The 20,490-nt window shown below is 27.6% G+C and overlaps 2 protein-coding genes and 1 pseudogene across 2 annotated transcripts; 2 read left to right on the top strand and 1 right to left on the bottom strand.

Annotated features, from left to right (window-relative positions):
- The first annotated feature begins 75 nt into the window (after positions 1-75).
- Positions 76-7,563, top strand: LOC107641385 (uncharacterized). The gene is made up of 20 exons (XM_016344880.3): positions 76-492; positions 613-762; positions 1,227-1,426; positions 1,641-1,748; positions 1,946-2,116; positions 2,218-2,748; positions 2,866-2,940; positions 3,016-3,144; positions 3,226-3,300; positions 3,403-3,612; positions 3,820-3,972; positions 4,108-4,322; positions 4,735-4,852; positions 4,946-5,078; positions 5,148-5,355; positions 5,462-5,567; positions 6,000-6,140; positions 6,214-6,337; positions 6,466-6,585; positions 7,063-7,563. Exons 1-20 carry the CDS (start codon positions 279-281, stop codon positions 7,431-7,433), a joined length of 3,552 nt encoding a protein of 1,183 aa, XP_016200366.2. The 5' UTR covers positions 76-278; the 3' UTR covers positions 7,434-7,563.
- A 1,564-nt stretch (positions 7,564-9,127) lies between these two features.
- On the bottom strand, positions 9,128-9,376 carry LOC148566266 (protein RADIALIS-like 1 pseudogene; annotated as a pseudogene).
- Positions 9,377-18,871: 9,495 nt separating this feature from the next.
- Positions 18,872-19,452, top strand: LOC107642168 (non-specific lipid-transfer protein 2). The gene has a single exon (XM_016345473.3). It carries the CDS (start codon positions 18,971-18,973, stop codon positions 19,265-19,267), a length of 297 nt encoding a protein of 98 aa, XP_016200959.1. The 5' UTR covers positions 18,872-18,970; the 3' UTR covers positions 19,268-19,452.
- Positions 19,453-20,490: the final 1,038 nt, after the last annotated feature.

Here is a 20,490-nt window from a genome sequence, read left to right as displayed (position 1 = left end):
TGACATGTTTAATACGGTTGATTAAATTATTTAATATAATAAATTTGAACATTTTAACTATGATTTGCAATGATTGGTGTGTGGATTAGAGGAAGCGAGAAGCGCGCAATTCCAAAAATGAAATTGCATGGTGATAGTCATACGTTGGAAGATCTTGCATGAAACTGAAGAAATTAAACTCTGGGAAGCAACCATTGATGGTTGTTGTTCTTCTTCAATTCATTTCCCTTTTAGAATTAATTGGATGAGATCGATCTTTCTAGAAGAAGAAGAAGAAGATGATGAAGGTGATGGATATGGAGAAATCATCTCTTTGCAACAGTGTGGTTAACTTCTTGTTGGAGGAAAACTACCTTCTAACCGCCTTCGAGCTCCTCCACGAGCTCCTCGACGACGGCCACAACGAACAAGCCATTCGCCTCAAACAATACTTCGCCGATCCCTCTCGCTTTCCTCCTCTTCAAATCTCTCGCCTCAACTCTCTCACATCATGCATGTTCTTCATTCTCTCTTTTAATTTCAAAATTAACCACCATTGTTGCTTGTTTCTTTCTAAATATGTGTGTGGGATTTATGATTTGATTAATGAGATGTTGATGCTTGAAATTTCAGTGATAGATCCGCAGACTCTGCTGCAAGAGAAAGAAGAGGCAGAAAGCAAGTTAGCCCTTACTGAATATGAGCTACGTTTGGCACAAGAAGACATCTCCAAGCTCAAAGCTGATTTAGAGAGCAAAACACAATTCCTTGATCAGCTTAATGGTACTTTTTCATCTTTCTTCCATGATATCTTATTTAAGAATTGTTGGTTGTTACAATGTTTATCTATGTAATCATCTGTCCAGTGCACAAGCATTTCGCATTAAAGCAGGATCCAGGAAAATACCGTATCTAAAAGGTGTAATGTAAGCAGCCTAAGCAGATAATTGCATTAGTGAAGTGACCTTGAGGTCACAGAGACAACTCAGCCATTGCTCTAAAGCTCCCCCTCACACGACAAGAAAAAAAATCATCTAAATTTACTTCTCTGAAACAAGTTTGTTGTGCTCTTGGTGTTTAGGATGTCTTTTTAAATGCTAAGCTTGCATGATCCTGAACTTGCATTTATATAGAGATTGTTGAAAAATACATTAATTTGCATTGGTGACATTCTTCTATGAGGATATATAATAGATATTATTGTTGTAATTCTTGCATGGTTGATGATGCTTCTACTGCGAATGCAGCTTCTCAATCAAGTAGTAAACATGATCCAGAGAGTGATGGGCAACAAATTCAAGAACAAAAGAACAATAATAATAGTAATACTTCATTCACTGATTTGGGACCACTCAAAAATACTGAACGAAGAGATCTTAACTATGCTGTGAAGGAATATCTTCTTTTTGCTGGCTACCGCCTTACTGCAATGACATTTTATGAAGAGGTAAGAATTGCATCTAATTCCACTTTTCGTTTTTCATTTTAACTACTTTCACTTTTGCATTTGTTGGCTTTATGTATTAGTACTTGATCAGATTAATTTGCTTCACACAACTTTTCTGCTCTATTTCTTGTTTATGTATTTTCAGTCCTGAGATATTTACCAAACACTGCCTTAATTTCGCGCAATGTTTAATTTGCAATAACTATTTCTGTAGGTTACAGATGTTAACCTAGATAGTGTGCAGAATTCACAAGCAGTAATACCAGATGCATTGCGTCATTACTATTATCACTATATTTCATCAACTTCAGGGGCTGCTGAGGTAATTTTTACACTCATGGTAGAAGTTGTTCATTGGTTCCTTCCTAAAGGGGTGTTGATGAATGGTCCAACTTGACGTCTTGGCTTAATCCTTAAATATTAGAATTGTGTCTATCTTGTGTTTGCATACACATATTAATGCATTTTTTTTTATAGGCCTTTCAAGATTCATGTAAATATAGTATAACCAATATGCAGGAAAAAATTGCCCAACTTCGAGAAAATGAGATGTTGCTCAAAGAAAATCAGAGGTTGAATCAAGAAATGGAGACGTTGTTGAATGATAAAAAATTGGCTGATGATAAAGTAGACACATTGACTAAATCCTTGGAGGTACTGAAGAAAGAACTTAAAGACAAAGAGAACCTGGTAGGTCTTATATGCTTCTGAAAAGTCTCAGTTAAATAATGTTCATATTCTCTAAAGTATATCCTAGATAGTGACTTGTGAGATTCTTTGCTCTATTTTAGGCACAATTGTTAAAGCAATCATTGGAGAATCAAAGAAAGGAGCTCCGTGTTTGCAGAACCGATATCATGAAGATGAAAAAGCGTATTGATGGATCTAATTCTGCAGAGTCTTTAGATAAGTACAAGAAAGAAATTAAGAACTTGCATATAGAAATCAAAAGGTTGAAGGTAAAGAATGAAGCTCCTGAAGCTCTCAGTTCTATTGGTTCTGAAAATGAAACTGTTGCTGAAGACAAAGTGATTGAAATTCATGAGGACAAGGGATCATTCTCCCACCCTGTTGAGGAGGATAACAAGAGTGACGCACGGAGAGATGATGCTCAATCACCACCATCAGTTGTTAGAACTCCTAGTGATTATGATGATAAACATGAAGATGCATTAGTTGATGGATTGCTTAGTCCTTCAAATGTAGATGCTGCTATTGAAAATGTTGAAATTGTTTCTGAGCATAGTGAAGCCAAAAATGATGATATCAGGTTACAAATAAAGTTAGACAAAGTAAATAATGAAGCAATATCTGAGAAGACGGTAAGTCAATTGTTCATCAGCTTTAATGATGTAAATAATGAAAGAGAATTTACTTACCTATATCAAAATGTAAATTATGTACTATTGATCTTATATGTGTTTGTTGTTATTTGACAGGGATTAGTAATCATTCAGATACTTGCGGACGCTTTGCCTAAAATTGTTCCTTATGTTTTGATCAACCATCGTGAGGTTTGTCAGTCACTAATTTAGAGTTTAAGGTTTAGGATTTACAACATATATTGAATTAGTATTGATCATTTCCAGGAGCTAATTCCTCTAATCATGTGTGCAATCGAGCACCATCCAGATAGCAGCACTCGCGATTCCTTGACTCATACATTGTTTAACTTGATCAAGCGCCCTGATGAACAACAAAGAAGAATAATAATGGAGGTTAGTTATATTATATTTCTTAGGATTTTCAAGGACGCCGTTCATCAATGCAACATGTTTTTTTCTTTCTTATCATTTCAGGCATGTGTTAGCCTTGCAAAGAATGTGGGAGAGATGAGAACAGAAACAGAATTGCTTCCTCAATGTTGGGAACAAGTACATATATCATGCCTTGATTTGTTCAAGTTTCTCTACTTTGCCATTCTAAATTAGGATCAAAGTTTATTATAATTTGTTGATATTATGGATTTTATACAGATAAGTCACATGTATGAGGAGCGTAGGTTGCTTGTTGCTCAATCATGTGGAGATCTAGCAGAATATGTGCGGCCGGAGATTCGCGACTCTCTTATTTTATCCATTGTGCAGCAACTAATAGAAGATGCTGCCATCATTGTTCGAGCAGCCGCGGCTCACAATCTGGCTATGCTGCTTCCATTTTTCCTGAACATGGATAAATATTTCAAGGTCAGCAATCATGGAGAAGATTTCTGACTTGAGAGAATTGGCTGCAATGTAAGCTCTGGAATAGGTTGAAGCCATGGTCCAGGGAATGGAGCCTTTTATATTATTCTTCCTATAATATAATATTGACAAATTTTCAAGAATAAAGTATAGAAAGATTTAAGACAAATGTGTTTGCTCCAATTATTTTCTTTCATTTGATGTTGTTAGGTGGAGGAGTTGATGTTCCAATTGATATGTGATCCCTCAGGAGTGGTAGTGGAAACTACTCTCAAGGAATTGGTTCCTGCAGTTATCAAATGGGGAAATAACTATGAACATGTCTTGAGAGGTTTACTCTCTCTTATGTTAACTTCTGCTCAGGTATTTTTAGAAAAACTTTGAATGTTCTTGAAGCATATTTACTGCCCAGATCAAGAGTATTCATAACTTTCTTATGGAGCATGTATTAAGTGTTAGCAATCATTTTGAGTGGAATTTTGTGCCTCCAAATTGCAGAATTGTCCTCCTATATCAACTGTTAAAGCTTCTATTGATTCACATCTTCATGTTCTTGGTGAAAGAGAGAGATGGAATATAGATTGTCTATTGAGAATGTTGGTGGAATTGCTCCCTGTGGTGCACCAGAAAGCAATTGAGACTTGTCCCTTTTCATCTACCACTGAATCTAAGAAAGTGGTGTTCTCTACCACATTACTTGAATCGTACGCAAGGTAAGCTTAGAAGAAAAATGTTGACCATGAAATAAATAAGACCATTATTAGACATGTAAAATAATGTATGAAACAAAAATTTGGGCCTTGAACGTCGCATCTTTTCATCATAATAAGATTATGTTCAGTAAGTATTTCAAGACAGAAAAAGATAATAGAGACAAATATAAGAAAGAAAGATTTCATCCCATTTTTTTCTCCCAATTTCCAAGATAGAAATATTTTGTCCTTTTGTGTATATATCTCCTCTTTCAAATATGTTTATGTTTCCTAATATTTCTGAATGGCCATAATCTAAAACCATTATGATAAGCATAGCACACATGAGTAAGCAAAAACACATACAGAAGCGTGCATGATTTTATTCTCAATGCTGATGAACTGATCATGAATGGTCTCCACTTTCTGGTAGGGAACATGTTGAATGGGAAGCATTTGAATGGATGCATGTTGAGTGCTTTCCCAAATTGATACAGCTAGCTTGCTTGTTACCATGGAAAGAAGATAACTTACGGAGCCGAATCTCAAAGGTCACTATAGTCTCTAGTCTCTACCTTTTCTTTATTGTGTATAAGGAGCATGGTTAACAACTGAATGATGATTTTGTTGAATGATTTTTGCAGTTTCTGTTATCTGTTTCTGAAATGTTTGGGGAATCCTACACAACATGCATAATGCTACCTGTATTTTTAACAGCAGTTGGGGATGATGCCGATTTCACATACTTTCCAACTTCTATTCATTCTAGAATTAAAGGTAACTATACGATTTAATATAAAACCATTTACATCATTACTGTATTTGGCATCTGATCACTTGTTGTAGGTTTGAGACCAAGGAATGTTGTTGCTGAAAAGATTGCTGCATCATGTGTGCTACCACTTCTGCTAGCTGGAATTTTGGGAGCTCCAGGGAAAAGAGATCAGTTAGCAGAGTACTTGAGAAATCTTCTACTAAAAGAAGACAGTTCCAAGAAGGAGAATCCTTCATCCAAACACACCCTTGAGATTATTAATGCCGTTCGCTTTATTTGGTTTGTCAATCCTCTAACTAATCTATAGAGATTCTTAATTAGATTCTTACAGTTTAAAATCTCTTATCTATATATGAGCTTATATATATTGAAAACATTTTTGTAGCATATATGAAGAAAACCATGGTATGATATTTGATATCATATGGAACATGGTTGTTAGCTCAAATGAGGAAATAAAAACAAGTGCTGCCAATCTGCTCAAAGTTATTGTAAGATTATATTGTTTTTCTTAGTTATTTTGTTTGAGTTAAATTGTTCTGTTTGTCCTTATAATTTCACTAATTTATAACTGAGTCTCTACACTTTTAAAGTTTTTAATTGGATTCCTACTTTCTACACTAGTTTTAATTTTGTAATCACATCCTTACCATACCAAAACATGTTTAACTTAACGATATGCTGAGGCATATTCGTTAGTAGTTTGAGATAGATGAAAACGTTTTTGTAATATTTATTGTTAAAAAGAATTTAATTACCACTTTAAAACTGGTATAGAGACCTAATTAAAAAATTTTAAAATATAAGATCTAATTACAAATTTGAAAAAATTACAAAGACCAACAAACTAGTTTAACTTTTTGTTTGTTACCAGTTATGTCTATGCAGAAACTAACATATAAGGGGTCTTTAATACATGATAGGTGCAATATGTTGATGCAAAGGTTGCTTCAACAAATGTGTTACCTGCTTTAGTTACTCTTGGATCTGACCAAAACATCAATGTCAAGTGTGCCAGCATTGAAGCTTTTGGTGCTGTGGCTCAAAACTTCAAAGTTGACATGGTATCTCTCAAAACTCTGTCAATATTGATACAGATTTTTTTAAGTTACTAATACTCAAATGGATATGTTGCAGATAGTTGACAAGATAAGAGTTCAAATGGGTGCATTTCTTGAAGAAAGATCCCATGAAGCCACCATTGCTGTCATTCATGCTCTGGTGGTTGCAGTGCCTCATACAACAGAACAGCTTAGAGATTATATCCTTCAGAAAGAAAATTTCTAGAAATCATATTAAATTATCAATGTTTTGGAAAATTTTCTGTTACTTTTCAGGTTCACCAAAATTCTATCATTTCATTTGTTTTCTTCAACTTGATGATGTTACATCTTTTGTCCAAGATTGCTCAACTCACAGCCGCTCCATCTACTGCTTCAGGGGATTTGATTCCTCGGCGAGAGCGAGCTAACGCATTTTGTGAGGCGATTCGCGCTCTAGATGCTACAGGTTTGTTTGATTAATTACTCTTTTTGTTTCAAAATATCTGTCGCTAAAAGACTTGGTACAATCACATTTATATAAATAAGTGCAAAATATGATGTTAATGTAAAAGAATAAACAAGAAAATGCCAATACAGGCACCAAGAAAAAATCATTGTATTCGGATCAAAGATATTCTTTGGTGACTAAGTTAGTTGATTTTTTAGTACTAAAAACTTAGAATCAGAACCAAAAACAAAAGATATTCAATCTAGTAGTGTGAAAACTAAATTACAACATAGTGTGAACTCTTAACTTGTACTATTAGAATGCCTTTAGATTCTAACTCTAAGACAAAATTACAAAGTAATAGAGAATTAATACAAATAATTTCTATCTTCATTTTCAACGAGTACAAAAAATTCAAAAATTTTGTCCTTGATTAAGAAATACTGTGCAAAACCAAATTTTAATATTTGTCTTGTGCATGCATGCATGTTGTAGATCTTGGTGCAAATAGTGTTAAGGAATTCCTGCTACCATCTATACATAACCTATTGAAAGACGTGGATGCATTGGATCCAGCACACAAAGAAGCGCTTGAGATCATAATGAAGGAGAGATCAGGAGCAAGCACCAGATTGAGAAGTCAACACTCACGTGCATCATCACTTAGCAACCTCTTTGGTGAGAGAGAGTTGCGCACCAAGAGAGACAGCACAGACACGCCACCCGAGGCGAATAATCTTTCGCCTAGGGCAGCGGCCTTGGCTGCCTCCGGGGAGGATACTAGATTTCGGAGACTCATGATGGGACATTTTAGCGAGATACTTCGTGCCAAGGGAAGATCACCTGACGAAGCTCAAAATCCATAGGAGCTGAGGTTGTATTTTATGTGCCGAGTTTTTTTTTTTTCATTTTTTTTATATATATTGCTTTATTTTAAAAAATGTTCGAACAGTATATTTATTTATTTGTAATACTAATATCAAATTCACATTCATCATTTTTTCTTCAATTATATTTTAGTTTAATTTTCAGGATTAAACGTTTATTTATTACATGTATTTATTTATTTATAATAATCTTATTTTTTATTCACATTAATTATCATACTAATACTATGATTCATGGGAAAAACATTAGTACTAAATTTATAGCTTTACCTAATCTACATTAGAACTATAAAGTAATATAAAGTGATGGAGTACAAATGATGACTATTACGGTAAATGCACTGCTAAAATACTTCAAACTTAGTAGCACCCCATCCTTCAAATTTTATTATGAAAATATTGCATGCTTTTTTTTTTGGTGACAAAATATTGCATGCTTATTATCAAGCATGACAGATGAAAATCAATTAACTTTTATCAGAATCATAAATTTCACATTGGCTGGAAATAGAAATGAAACAATCTTTATAAGAGTAGTGAATATTTCTTTTTAGGCACATTTTGATAAGTGAACGTGGAGACTTTAATTAATATCTCTTTATCTATTTATAATTTATAAAAATTTATATTAATTTTTTATACAATAAATTTTACTCATTTTTGTTTTTTCCAATAATACTACATCAGCAATTTTAAATACATGACAACGTATGAAAATCAACCAATCATTTTTAAAAAAAAATTTAAAAATTAAAAATTAAATTCTTACCTATTATTATTCAACTGAAAGATAAATTATTAATTAAATATAATAAATATATACAAATAAAGTATCATAATAATCATAATTATAAAAAATTTCAATTACAAATATTCAAATCCCATATTATTTGATTTACTTATACATATTATATAATTAAGACTCTTACTATTACACTATTGACTCTTCTTACAAATTATGCTACATACTATTCTTATTACTATTACTTTATTTCTTATTCTCTCATTCAAATTATTAAAAAATACTCCAAATAAGTTCAAATTTTTTAGCACAATATTTTTTTATTAGATAATTTAAATATATCATGGTTACAAAATTAATTTATAATTTTATATTATATTGCATTTAAATATATAAAATTATTATTTCACAATATTTTTATTCAAATTTATTTTTTTAATTATTTGCAAACAATTAAAACAACAAATATGTAGATTTGTATAACTCTAATATAAAAAAATTATATCTTTTTTAAAAAAATTGACTTCAAATTCCTAAAAACAATAATCTATAATTCAATTTGTATTATATTTTTGTTGAATAATTATATGAAATTATATACAAATTATTAAATAAATATTTTTACAAAATATTTTTAATATAAAATACCTCAAATTTAATATTAATATACATATTATCTAATCGATCAATCTCTAAATAATATTAAAATATATTATATAAGTATAACTAATTTAACCCCGCACTATTTCGCAGCTCTCATTCTAATTTCTCTTACTATCAAAACAAAAGCCTAAGTTAAAACATCGCTTCAAATAGTGAAAATAATACTTATAATCCATAGATATATTTATACCTATGAACTATAGTATTTTAATTATTTATATATAAATATCAATACACAAGATGTAATAACCTAGCTAGCTAGCTGTAATTAATTACCCCCTGACCTATATTTTGGAAATGGAATTTGGCCGGACTCAATAAGTTGAATGTCTTGGACAAGAAGCTCATAGTGCTTCTTCACTTGTTCTGCAGTTTTTCCATTGCCAACAACCTTAGCAACATTGTTCCAACGTTCAGGATTGTTCTTGTCATATGCAGCTATTGCCCTTTCAAAAGCTTTGTTCTCCTCAACAGTCCATGCATTATTATCGGCACTACTTGATGATGCTGAAGACATTATTATTATTATTATTATTATTATTATTATTATTATTATCTAGCTACGAAGAAACAAAAACAAATTAATTAAAAGATAAACTAATAATTATGCAACGAGCTTGCTAAGTTACAGAATGATAAATAATTAGTAATAAGGATGAAGATATACAAAAATTAAAAACATTGCATTATTATATGTAATAATAAAGAGGGTATATATATGTTATAAGAAATTGAAGGGTATATGAAAGTGAACTTGACTTGTATATGCATGAAGGGAGTCGTCTTTTATAGTGGCGGTTATCAAGAAGACCTAATTGGTGAAAGAAAGTGAAATTCTAATGAATTTTTATTTATTTATTTTTGACGGGGTTCATTATGAACCACAAAGTAAAGTAAGGACCATCAGCATAATTTTGGAGAATCAGAATCAGTTTATGTATCTTCAAGAAGAGTTACTGTGTCGGCTAATTAAACGTACATTATTCTTCATGTTATTGGGGTACTCATATATTTAAATGGTTTTAATATGAAAAGAAGATATTTTGGTGAATTGTTGTATCTGTGTTAAATATATTTTAAATACGAAATTTATTTGATATTGATTTAATAGGCATATTTTTTATATTTAATTGTATCTTAATAAAAAATAAAAAAAATATTTTTTCAGAAATCAAAGTTCATATCAAGTCCAAGTTCAATGAACATATCAAGTTCGTTCTTTCTATTTCTTTTAACAAATATTCTCTACATACAAGTCATTTTTTTATATAAGTCCATACAAATCTCTTTAACCTAATTCACCTCACGCGCCAGTGCGCCACTATCTAACCAACTTTTCAATCAACGCATGAATATATAACTGTCTTTTTCAAAAAAATTTCATTTTCGTTTCCAAATTTTCTCAGCATTTTCAATCTACGTTTTCTTCTATCTCTACGATCTCTGTGTTTCTTTTCGTTCGTTCTCTGCGTTCTCTTTCTTCGTTTTTCGCAATTTTCTTCGTTCTCTACATTTTTAAAATCAAGCTCTAAAATCAGTTTTGAATAGTTATCTCGTTGTTGAAGATAATGAATGATTCCAAGTTCAGATTGTCAATTGAACCAGAGCGAAGTGGATTATTGTTTTGAATCCAACCAAGTGACTGAAGTATGGTTCGATTCTAGTTAATGTTTTCGTTAGTAGTTTATGATTCTGTAGGTGAATAATGTTATTTTTGTTTGTGAAAATTATTGTTCATCGTTGATAGTTTGAATTGAATGTAATGTGGGAGTTCTGCATTAAAAAAAATATTTTTATGTATTTGCAGTAAATTTTGATGTAAAACTAAAATATTTATGTATATTGTTTAAGAATTTTTTGTGTATGTGTACTGATAATTTCTGCATAATTCAAAACACTTCTTCTCCCTCCTTCGCATCTTCTGCTACTTCTTCTTCTTCTTTTTCATCATCATCGTCATCTTTTTTTTTTTCTTATTCATTTTTTTCTTCTTGTTTTACCTTCTCAAGTTTCTTCTTGTTTTCCTCTCTTAACAAGAATAAAAAAAAATCAAATAAAGAAGAAGAAGAAACACATAATGCTACAAAATTACTAGGAAGAAGATGAACATATATTCATTCAACTAAAAGAAAGAAAGAAATAAGAAAAAAATTAGCATTAAAGAAAATATTTTTGTGTATATACAGCAAATCTCGGTGTAAAACTAAGATATTTATGTGTATTGTTTAAGAATTTTCAATGTATTTAAAAACTCTTCCTCTTTTTCCTCCTCATTTTCAGTTGCTTTTTCTTCTTCTTTTTCTTTTTTTTTTTATTCAACTTTTCCTTCTTGTTTTACCTTCTCAAGTTTTTTCTTATTTTACTCTCTTAACAAGAATAAAAATACATAATGCTGCAAAATTACTTGGAAGATAATGAACTTACATTCATTCAACTAAAAGAAAGAAAGAAATAAGGAAAAAAAGAAGAAAAAAATGTAGCATTAAAGGAAATATTTTTGTGTATTTGCAGCAAATTTTGGTGTAAAACGAAGATATTTATGTGTATCGTTTAAGAATTTTCGGTGTTTTTGTACTGATAAGTTCTGCATAATTCAAAACAACTCTTCCTCTTCTTCTTCCTCATCTTCTGCTGCTTCTTCTTCTTTTTTTTCATCATCATCACCATCTTCTTCTTCTTTTTTTTCTTATTCATCTTTTCCTTCTTGTTTTACCTTCTCAAATTTCTTCTTATTTTACTCTCTTAACTGGAATAAAAATAAAAAAATAAAAAAAGAAGAAAAAACACATAATGCTACAAAATTACTTGAAAGATGATGAACTTACATTCATTCAACTAAAAGAAAGAAAGAAATAAGAAAAAAAGAAGAAGAAAAAAAATGTAGCATTAAAGGAAATATTTTTGTATATTTGCAGCAAATTTCGGTGTAAAACGAAGATATTTATGTGTATTATGTATGTTTAAAAATTTTCGGTGTTTTTGTACTGATAAGTTCTGTATAATTCAAAATTCTTCCACTTCCTCCTCATCATCTTCTACTGTTTCTTCTTGTATTTTTTTCTTCTTTTCTTTTCTACTTCTTATTTTACCTTCTCAAGTTTTTTCTTGTTTTACTTTCTTAACAAGAATGAAAATAAAAAAGAATCAAATAAAGAAGAAGAAACATATAATGCTGCAAAATTACTTGAAAGATGATGAACTTACATTCATTCAACTGAAAAAAAAAGAAAGAAAGAAGGATAAAAAGAAGAAGAAAAAACTGCAGCATTAAAGGAAACATTTTTGTGTATTTGTAGCAAATTTCGGTGTAAAACGAAGATATTTATATGTATCGTTTTAAGATTTTCGGTGTTTTTGTACTAATAAATTTTGCATAATTCAAAACTCTTCCTCTTCTTTCTCCTTATCTTTTGCTGCTTCTTCTTCTTCATCTTCTTATTTCATTTACTCATAATTCTTTTCGAATTCAGTTTCGAAACTTCCTTCACTTTTCATGATGATTTTGAGAAATTTTTGAGAAATTTTGATCCTTATTTGAATTTTGAGTGTTGCAATTTTGATGGAGGGAGAAGAACTAACCATTTGTCATAATGGTTTTGGCACTATTCAAGAGTTGGAAAAACGCGTGTTTACATGCAATTTAAACTGAGGGTTATTTTTGTTGGATTTTAATCAACTTATATGAAGTTGTATGCTAAAAAGGCTTGTATGTATAGTAGACCTCTTAATCAATAATATAAATTTTTGTTATTAATAACAATTTTATATAGGAGAATTCTATGGTGACATTAATTTTGGTGACTAAAATTGGCATAAGTTTGACCTACAAATAAAATATTAACACATGACAAGAAAATTAAATCTAAGACCAAAATATTTTTCTCTCTTATAATTTCTTATGATTACTTTTATTAAAATAATTTTTTATAATTATTTATATAATTATAAAAAATAATTTCAAAAAGATAATACCAAAATAATTTTTTTAATTATATTTATAATTATTATTTTATTATTATTTTTATTTTTAAAAAATAATTTTTTATTATTATTTTTACTAAAATATTATTTATAATTATTCTTATTTTTTAATTATTTATTATTATTTTTTTAATAATTTCTAAAAATAATACCAAAATTATCTTTTAATTATTTTTATTTTTAAAAAATAATTTTTCATAATTATTTTTATTATTACTTTTACCAAAATAATTTTTTATAATTAATTTTTTATAATTTTAAAAACTAACACCAAAATATATTCTCTCTAAAATTATTTTAGTAAAAATAATTATAAAAATAGTTATAAGAAATTAGTTTTTAAAAATAAAAATAATAATAAAATAATAATTATAAATATAATAAAAAAATTATTTTGGTGTTATTTTTTTAAAATTATTTTTTATAATTATAAAAAATTATTTTGATAAAAATAATCATAAAAAATTATAAAAAAAATTATTTTAATCTTAAATTTAATTTTCTTGTCATATTTAGTATTTTATTTATAAATCAAATTTATACCTCCTTTAATATTATCATAAAATTCTCCTTTTATATATATATATATATATATATATATATATATATATTTCTGCCAACTTCTGCCAACTCTTATTTATAATTGTGTTTAATGGAAGTGTATTCACAGATGTGTCTAATAAAAATATCATTTTTATGGCTGTGTTTAACAGAAATGTCTTTATATATATATTTTCTGGATGTGTCTCTTTATATATGTATTTAAAATATAATAATTAATTATGGTTCCGCTATGTTACCAACAATATTTCTGCCAACTCTTATATATAACTGTGTTTAATGGAAGTGTCTTCATAAATGTGTCTAATAAAAATATCTTTTTTATAGCTGTGTTTAACAGAAGTGTCTTTATATATATATATTTTTTCTGGATGTGTCTACTTATATATGTATTTAAAATATAATAATTAATTATTATTAACAATAAATTAATAGATAATATATTGATACCCTATACTTTTTTATATATATATATATATATATATACACATAGCTTTCAGCAACTTGGAAAATTTGACCCCGCCCTATGGGCCTATGGTTGCAAATATCTTTCAAGTAGAACTTCAGATAGAATTGGAATAAGTTAAGTATATTCGTAAGTTAAAGTATATTTTGAAAATTAATTTGGGTTGGAATAATGGTTAATTCATTAATTTGTTTAAGTAAGTATTAAAAGTTTAAATTTTATATTGTACATGTAATAATAATTTTTATTTAATTTTTAACAAATTAATTCTTAATTTATCAGACAAAAAATATTATAAAAAATAAAAAATATATATTTTAAAAATTAAAATAATATTTTATATATATAATAATTTATTGATGAAAATAAACTCTCAAATAGAGATTAAATTAGTCATCTAGACTAAGAAATACATAAGAAAAACTCAACATATCTTATGATTGTTAATTGATATGCACGGATAATTTCGAACTTAATTATACACAATAATCTTGCATTCTTCGAATCTTTACGATATTTTTTGTCATCAAGCTATATCTTTCATAATGAGAATATTATATACCTGTCCTAGAACATATGACATATCTACACAATTTTATATCAATCAATTTAAAATTATTAGACATATTTTTATAAATTAAAATTAACGGTAGTATAAATGTTAAAAACAGACATAAACCTGGGTTACACCTTATAACGATCTTATTAATATTCAAGTTTTACAAAATTTAACATAAACAATCTTTATAGTAGGTAACAATTATAACTCAACAGTTGCTAAAAATTAATTTTTATAAAGAGATTTGAGCAATATAATACGGATCCTGCTAGGGAGACAATGGATTATTTGTACAATGTGTACAATGGACTATTGAGTTACAAAATGAACATCTCCCATACTATCTAGAATAACCATTCGAGTACTAGCGATAATAAACATCTTCCCAAAAACTTAAACTGATTTTGGGGTTCACCAAAACTCGAACTCTTGATCTTTCAAATCTAGCGCTCTAATACCATGTATGATACCACTCATCCCAAAAGCTTCAACTGATGGGAAAAGGTAACACTAATGATTATATCTCTAATACTCTCTAAACTTTCATTGTATACATTGTATAAATATTCCATTGGCTCCTCATACTTTCCCATATAATAAATTTGAAGAGTAGAATTAGACTGTTAATTAAAATATTTTTTTGATGAATATATATAGTGTCTTTGTTAGTACAACATATATATACGAATTCATCCACAGGGAAAACCCTAATTTATTTTGTCCTTTTTCTCCTCCAATTACTAAAGAACATGAAACCATAAGAATCAGCAACTTTAATTTATGCACGTGATGAAGAAGAATATAATAATCTAATATGTATAATAATAGTTAGGTTGGTCCTATTCGATCCTGATAATAAAGTTGCTGGCTTGCTACAAATAAAGAGATATACATTCTAATTTGTTTGAGTGAATCTAAAAAAAAAAAAAAAAAAATCAAAATATCAAGTAAGATGAGTTGGATAGCATTTATGTGGATCACATCAAATTATGACGTATTGATATGATGCAATGCTCATCACATGCAAATGATTTTGTTTTTGTATGATTTGGAATTTAAAATTTTGAATTTAGAATTATGGTTTAAAATTTAGAATTTAAAAAAATTATTGACTGATTTTAGTTAATACAATGTTGATTTTTTAGTTGAACTCTAAATTATATAATGTCCTAATTAATTATAAAGAGGAATGACAACTCTTATTTTATGGGTTTTAGCAAAAGAAAAAATTTAATATCATTTAATAATTATTATTTTAAGTTTTTTTTATCATTAGAGATATAATTATTAACGTATTTCTTTTTATAAAGTTAAATTTTTGAGAGAAATTATTTTATGATATGATATTAGAATTTTTATAAATTAAAGATTTAGAGTTTAATTCTTATTGATTTTAAAAAATTAATTTTAGCATAAGTCCAATAAAAAAAACTCACATAAACATAAAAAAAAACTCTTGTATAAGAGATATATTAGAAATATAACCATTTGTAACTCTTCATACAAACTTAAACGTTTGATATTATTTTACATCAGTTATATAGAATAATTCTACATATGTAATTAATGGGGAAATAATGACTTTACCTAATGAGAAATCTTCATCATCAGATTCTAATTTTTACCATGAACTATAGGTAGAATAATGCTACACAATCAACAAATTTTATTATTTTTTTAGTTAATATTTAATTAATTCTAAATATTAAAGACTAAATTTTAGATTCTAAATAATCTTAAATTTTAATAATATAAAAATTAAATATTAACCCAAAATACTAATTAATATTAACAAAAAAAATGTTGATCCCTAAATATTTTTCCTATAAATCATAGAAATGATTTCTATTCAAAATATACATACCCTACCTTTAATTTTTCTTTTCACTCTCACTTAACTAACTTGATGGTTAGAATCCTTGTATGTACCACTCCAATGCAATCATTATTGTTCTTCAAGCCCAGCATGATTGCAAGTCTACCCCTCGGAATCAAAGGACTAACCCAACCTTGAATCAAAGTTAATGCTTCTTCAAACACTACTTACCACTATATAATTAAAGACTCTTAGCTTGTAGTGACAAATCTTATGAAATTCAACAAATGGAGCTAGCACTAGCATTTTCAATCCATATATATATATCACATAGCCATCATCATATATAAGTCATCATTGTATGTCCAGTTCCCCAACCACCATTTCCACCAATTCTAATATCCTAATTGACCATTTCAACACAAAACTTTAAAATAATTAATTACCCTAATTATTATTAAATAACTACTTGGAATCACTATAAGAAAAAAAAAATAGTATTTGTGTAAAAAAAATGTTACAAAAAAAATGTTAATTTTGATACGAAAAAAATTTGTAACTAAAAAAATTGTTACAAAGTTGTTGCAAAAAAATTCTTGAATTTTATGACAAATATATAATTTTTTATTATAAAATATTTAAAATTTTTAAAATAAATAGATATTCTGTTATAAAATATTTTAAATTTTTGTATTAACTTAATCTTTTGTTACAAAACATTATAATATTTTGTAGTAAAATAATTTAATACGAAAGCCAACATTTGTAACAAAAAAAAATCATATTATTATAAAATATTAGAATATTTTGTAACAAATTTTTTATTTTTAAAAATATTTTTATTTTGTAATAATAAATAAATTTTTTAAAATAATAATTTTAAATTTAATACAAAATTTTTGTTACAATTTTTTTTTTTTTTTTTAGTGAGTGCAATGTCCACCACTACTGTCAAAGTGCGTGGGAACCTTACTTGGAGACGTGGAGTTCAACTTTTGATGCCACGCCAAAGACTTTAATTTGTTATTATATCATATTTGTAGCAACCATGAATGAGTCAACAATCACACCAAATCAACCCTCTCCAATTAATAGTATCCAACTCAATACACATTTAGTGTAATAAGGTGTACATAGAGTCACTATAAGTGAAGTATCACATAAATCAATTTTCGCAGCTGTTAGAAAAGAACCATAGAAAACTAAATAAAAAAGTTATTCTAAGAATATGTTTGTATTTTAAAGTTCAAGAAGATAAAAGATGTAATAATATTATATAAGCAATTGAAACAAATTAAAGAAATACATACCTAATAAAACTACGAGAGAGAAAAAATTAAATGAAAAAGAGTGTGCATTATTTTTATTTATACATCCAATCATATACCTTTTAGTCAATCATCCCCAACATTTGTTACCTCTTTTGTTTTAACTTTTAAGAGACAAATCAATGCAAGACATTCTGAGACTAATTATTGTTAGCTATAAAAAATAGGGGAAAAAATTAAAACACTCATTTTCTTTGTGAAATGTCTAAATGGCACTTTCTTTTTTTTATTTATAAAATATATATTTTCTTTTTATATAAGATTAAAACAGCATACACTTTAATATCAATAATTATTTTATGTATATATATAGTTGATTCAAATAATTATTTATTTTTAATATTTTTCACATAATATAAATATTTTGGCTTGTTACAAAATTATATAAATTTTTTTATCTATTTCATGATTATTGATAAAATATCAAAAATAAGTAAAATTTATTATATTAATAATCATGAAATATATAGAAATTTTAAATTAAATATTTTGTAACAAGTTAAAATATTTTATATCATCTGACAAAATAAAAATAAAATTTATGACAATAACAAATAGATAAAATTTATTACATTAATAATATAAAATATCCAAAATAAAAGTTTTAAATTAAATATTTTTGTTTCAAGTTAAAATATCTTATATTATGTGATAAAATATAAAAAATCAAATAAAATTTTGTACAATAATAAATTATTATTGCTATTATTATGACTATTACCACTATTATATTATCAATCAAGTAATTATTACTAATATATATAATTATAATAATTATTAATAGATATTTTAGTCAAATAAACTAAAATGTATATCATTTTAATTTTACAAACACAAAAAATAAAAAAAAAAGAGAATGCCATTTAAATATTTTGTGAAAGATAAAAGTATCTTTTTTAAAAAAAAAACATTATTCTTAATTAATAATAAGTTTTTTTCATGGTAATCCGGAGTTCTATTTAATAATTTGTTATTGGCAAAAAAATTGCTATATTTTTAATTAACATTTACTTAAGCAGACTAATAGACCAACCCAACTTGATTTTAATTAGTAATAACTAAATAAGTTAAACCCACCCAACCAACCTTCCAAACCCCCCTCCCCCAACAAAAAAACCTTTAACATTTTAATCTATAAAAAATGGTGAAAATTGTTTTCCTGTTTTTTTCCACTTCCATGTATGCATGATGCCATGATTACAAAAAGAATATATTATTTGCCAATATAATGAACAAACCAAACCCACTCTCTCTCTCCACTATATCACACACTCATTATAAATTGGTGCACAAGTTTAGTTTGAGATCATCACATAATCAATATCCAATTCATCAGATATTGTATTGGTGCATAGAATCACATAAAAAAGCTAATTAAGAAATTAGTAGAGAATACACACATGATGAAGAATTTCTCTAACTATGTGATGGCCGTAGCGGTGGCCATGTCACTGTTTCTTCTGGTGGTAGTATCTCCACCAGTAGAAGCAGTGACATGTAGTCCGCTACAGTTAAGCCCATGCTTGGCAGCATTCACGTCGGATACTCCGCCATCGAGCACATGCTGCCAAAGGCTGAAGGAGCAGAGGCCATGCCTTTGTGGTTACCTCAAGAACCCTAGCCTAAGGCAGTATGTTAATTCTCCCGCTTCTAGAAAAATTGCTAGCTCTTGTGGTGTTCCCTTCCCCACATGCTAATTATTATTATATTAAAATAAAAATAGTAATTACTTCATATGAATAGTAATATATATGTTATCTTAGCTTCGTTGTGTGATGTATCTTATATATATGGCCCAATAAGAAAATAATTATGTTCAAGGAGGGATGTACTGGCTTGAACACTATGAATGAATTACTTTCATATGCCTTAATGAATATAATTATATGCTATCAATGACTCTTTTAGGTGATATCTTCTATATAATCAACTTTATTGTAGAAATAGATATACTTTGATAATTCGTATGATCGTGATTATTTTTGAGTCAACAATTTATTCTGTTGGGATAATCATTTTTGAGCATATTGATGATTAATAAGAAAAAGAATATAGTATTAAGCATTATTTTCATGACACTCAATATAAAACTTGTAACAATTATTATATGTTGTCAACTTGTCATCATCTCTATTTATATATAAAAATTGACGATAGTAGCAATTCAATATTGACGGTTCAATTTAACTGACTTTATTGAAGCTTATTTTCAAGTAGCTTCATGAGGTTACCCATTTAATTTCTTAGGTTGTGCCACAATATTCTTCATCTTCTAATAAAAATGATATTAAGGTGAGTGTAAAAGCTAAAAAGACTAATTATATATAAAGAGATTATTATTTTGCTCCTCTTTTGTTTTCTTTTGTTTTGTTTTATTTATTTATTTTTGGGTTTAGAGAGGTGGCTATTTTTCTATTATTAAAATATAATCAGTTTATGATATGACTTATAATAGGTCCAATAATCACTTTCTCTTTTATGGAAGAAAGACAGAAAGGTTCTACTATTAACTTCCCATGGCCTCTAGCTAAATTTTAAGACCAGATTATTATTATTATTATTATTATTATTATTATTGTTATTATTATTATTATTGGATCAAGGAAAACGAGATTTTTTATTTATTCTTTTGGTCGTGTGGAAAAACTAGATACATTTACTTTGAAACTAATAAGACATCTATCAGATCAGCAACTCAAACGTTATTACTGTCCTTGTGAAATAAAAATGTTCGGTAACTAAAAAAAATTAGTTAAAAATAGTCAAAATTTATCTAACTTAATATTTATTAATTATTATAATAATTAATAAATATTAAATAAAATAAATTTTAATTTTTTATTGTTTCTCTAATATACGACTATAAAAATAAGCTTCTCTTTTGAGTCATAACACGGCCCCCATTAATTAACTATAGCCC

Source organism: Arachis ipaensis, chromosome B5 (assembly GCF_059453495.1).
Source record: "Arachis ipaensis isolate K30076 ecotype BB chromosome B5, ASM5945349v1, whole genome shotgun sequence".
NCBI classification, from domain to species: domain Eukaryota; kingdom Viridiplantae; phylum Streptophyta; class Magnoliopsida; order Fabales; family Fabaceae; genus Arachis; species Arachis ipaensis.
Note: the sequence above shows the minus strand (reverse complement) of the source record. Positions and strands in the feature narration are given on the sequence as shown.

Excerpts from the sequence above, each read along its gene's own strand:
- LOC107641385 (XM_016344880.3), top strand. The coding sequence starts at position 279 with ATGATGAAGGTGATGGATATGGAGAAATCATCTCTTTGCAACAGTGTG. Across the intron at positions 5,568-5,999 it reads CCAATCTGCTCAAAGTTATT|GTGCAATATGTTGATGCAAA; the intron begins GTAAGATTATAT and ends AATACATGATAG. Across the intron at positions 6,338-6,465 it reads AACAGAACAGCTTAGAGATT|ATCTTTTGTCCAAGATTGCT; the intron begins ATATCCTTCAGA and ends TGATGATGTTAC.
- LOC107642168 (XM_016345473.3), top strand. The coding sequence starts at position 18,971 with ATGATGAAGAATTTCTCTAACTATGTGATGGCCGTAGCGGTGGCCATG.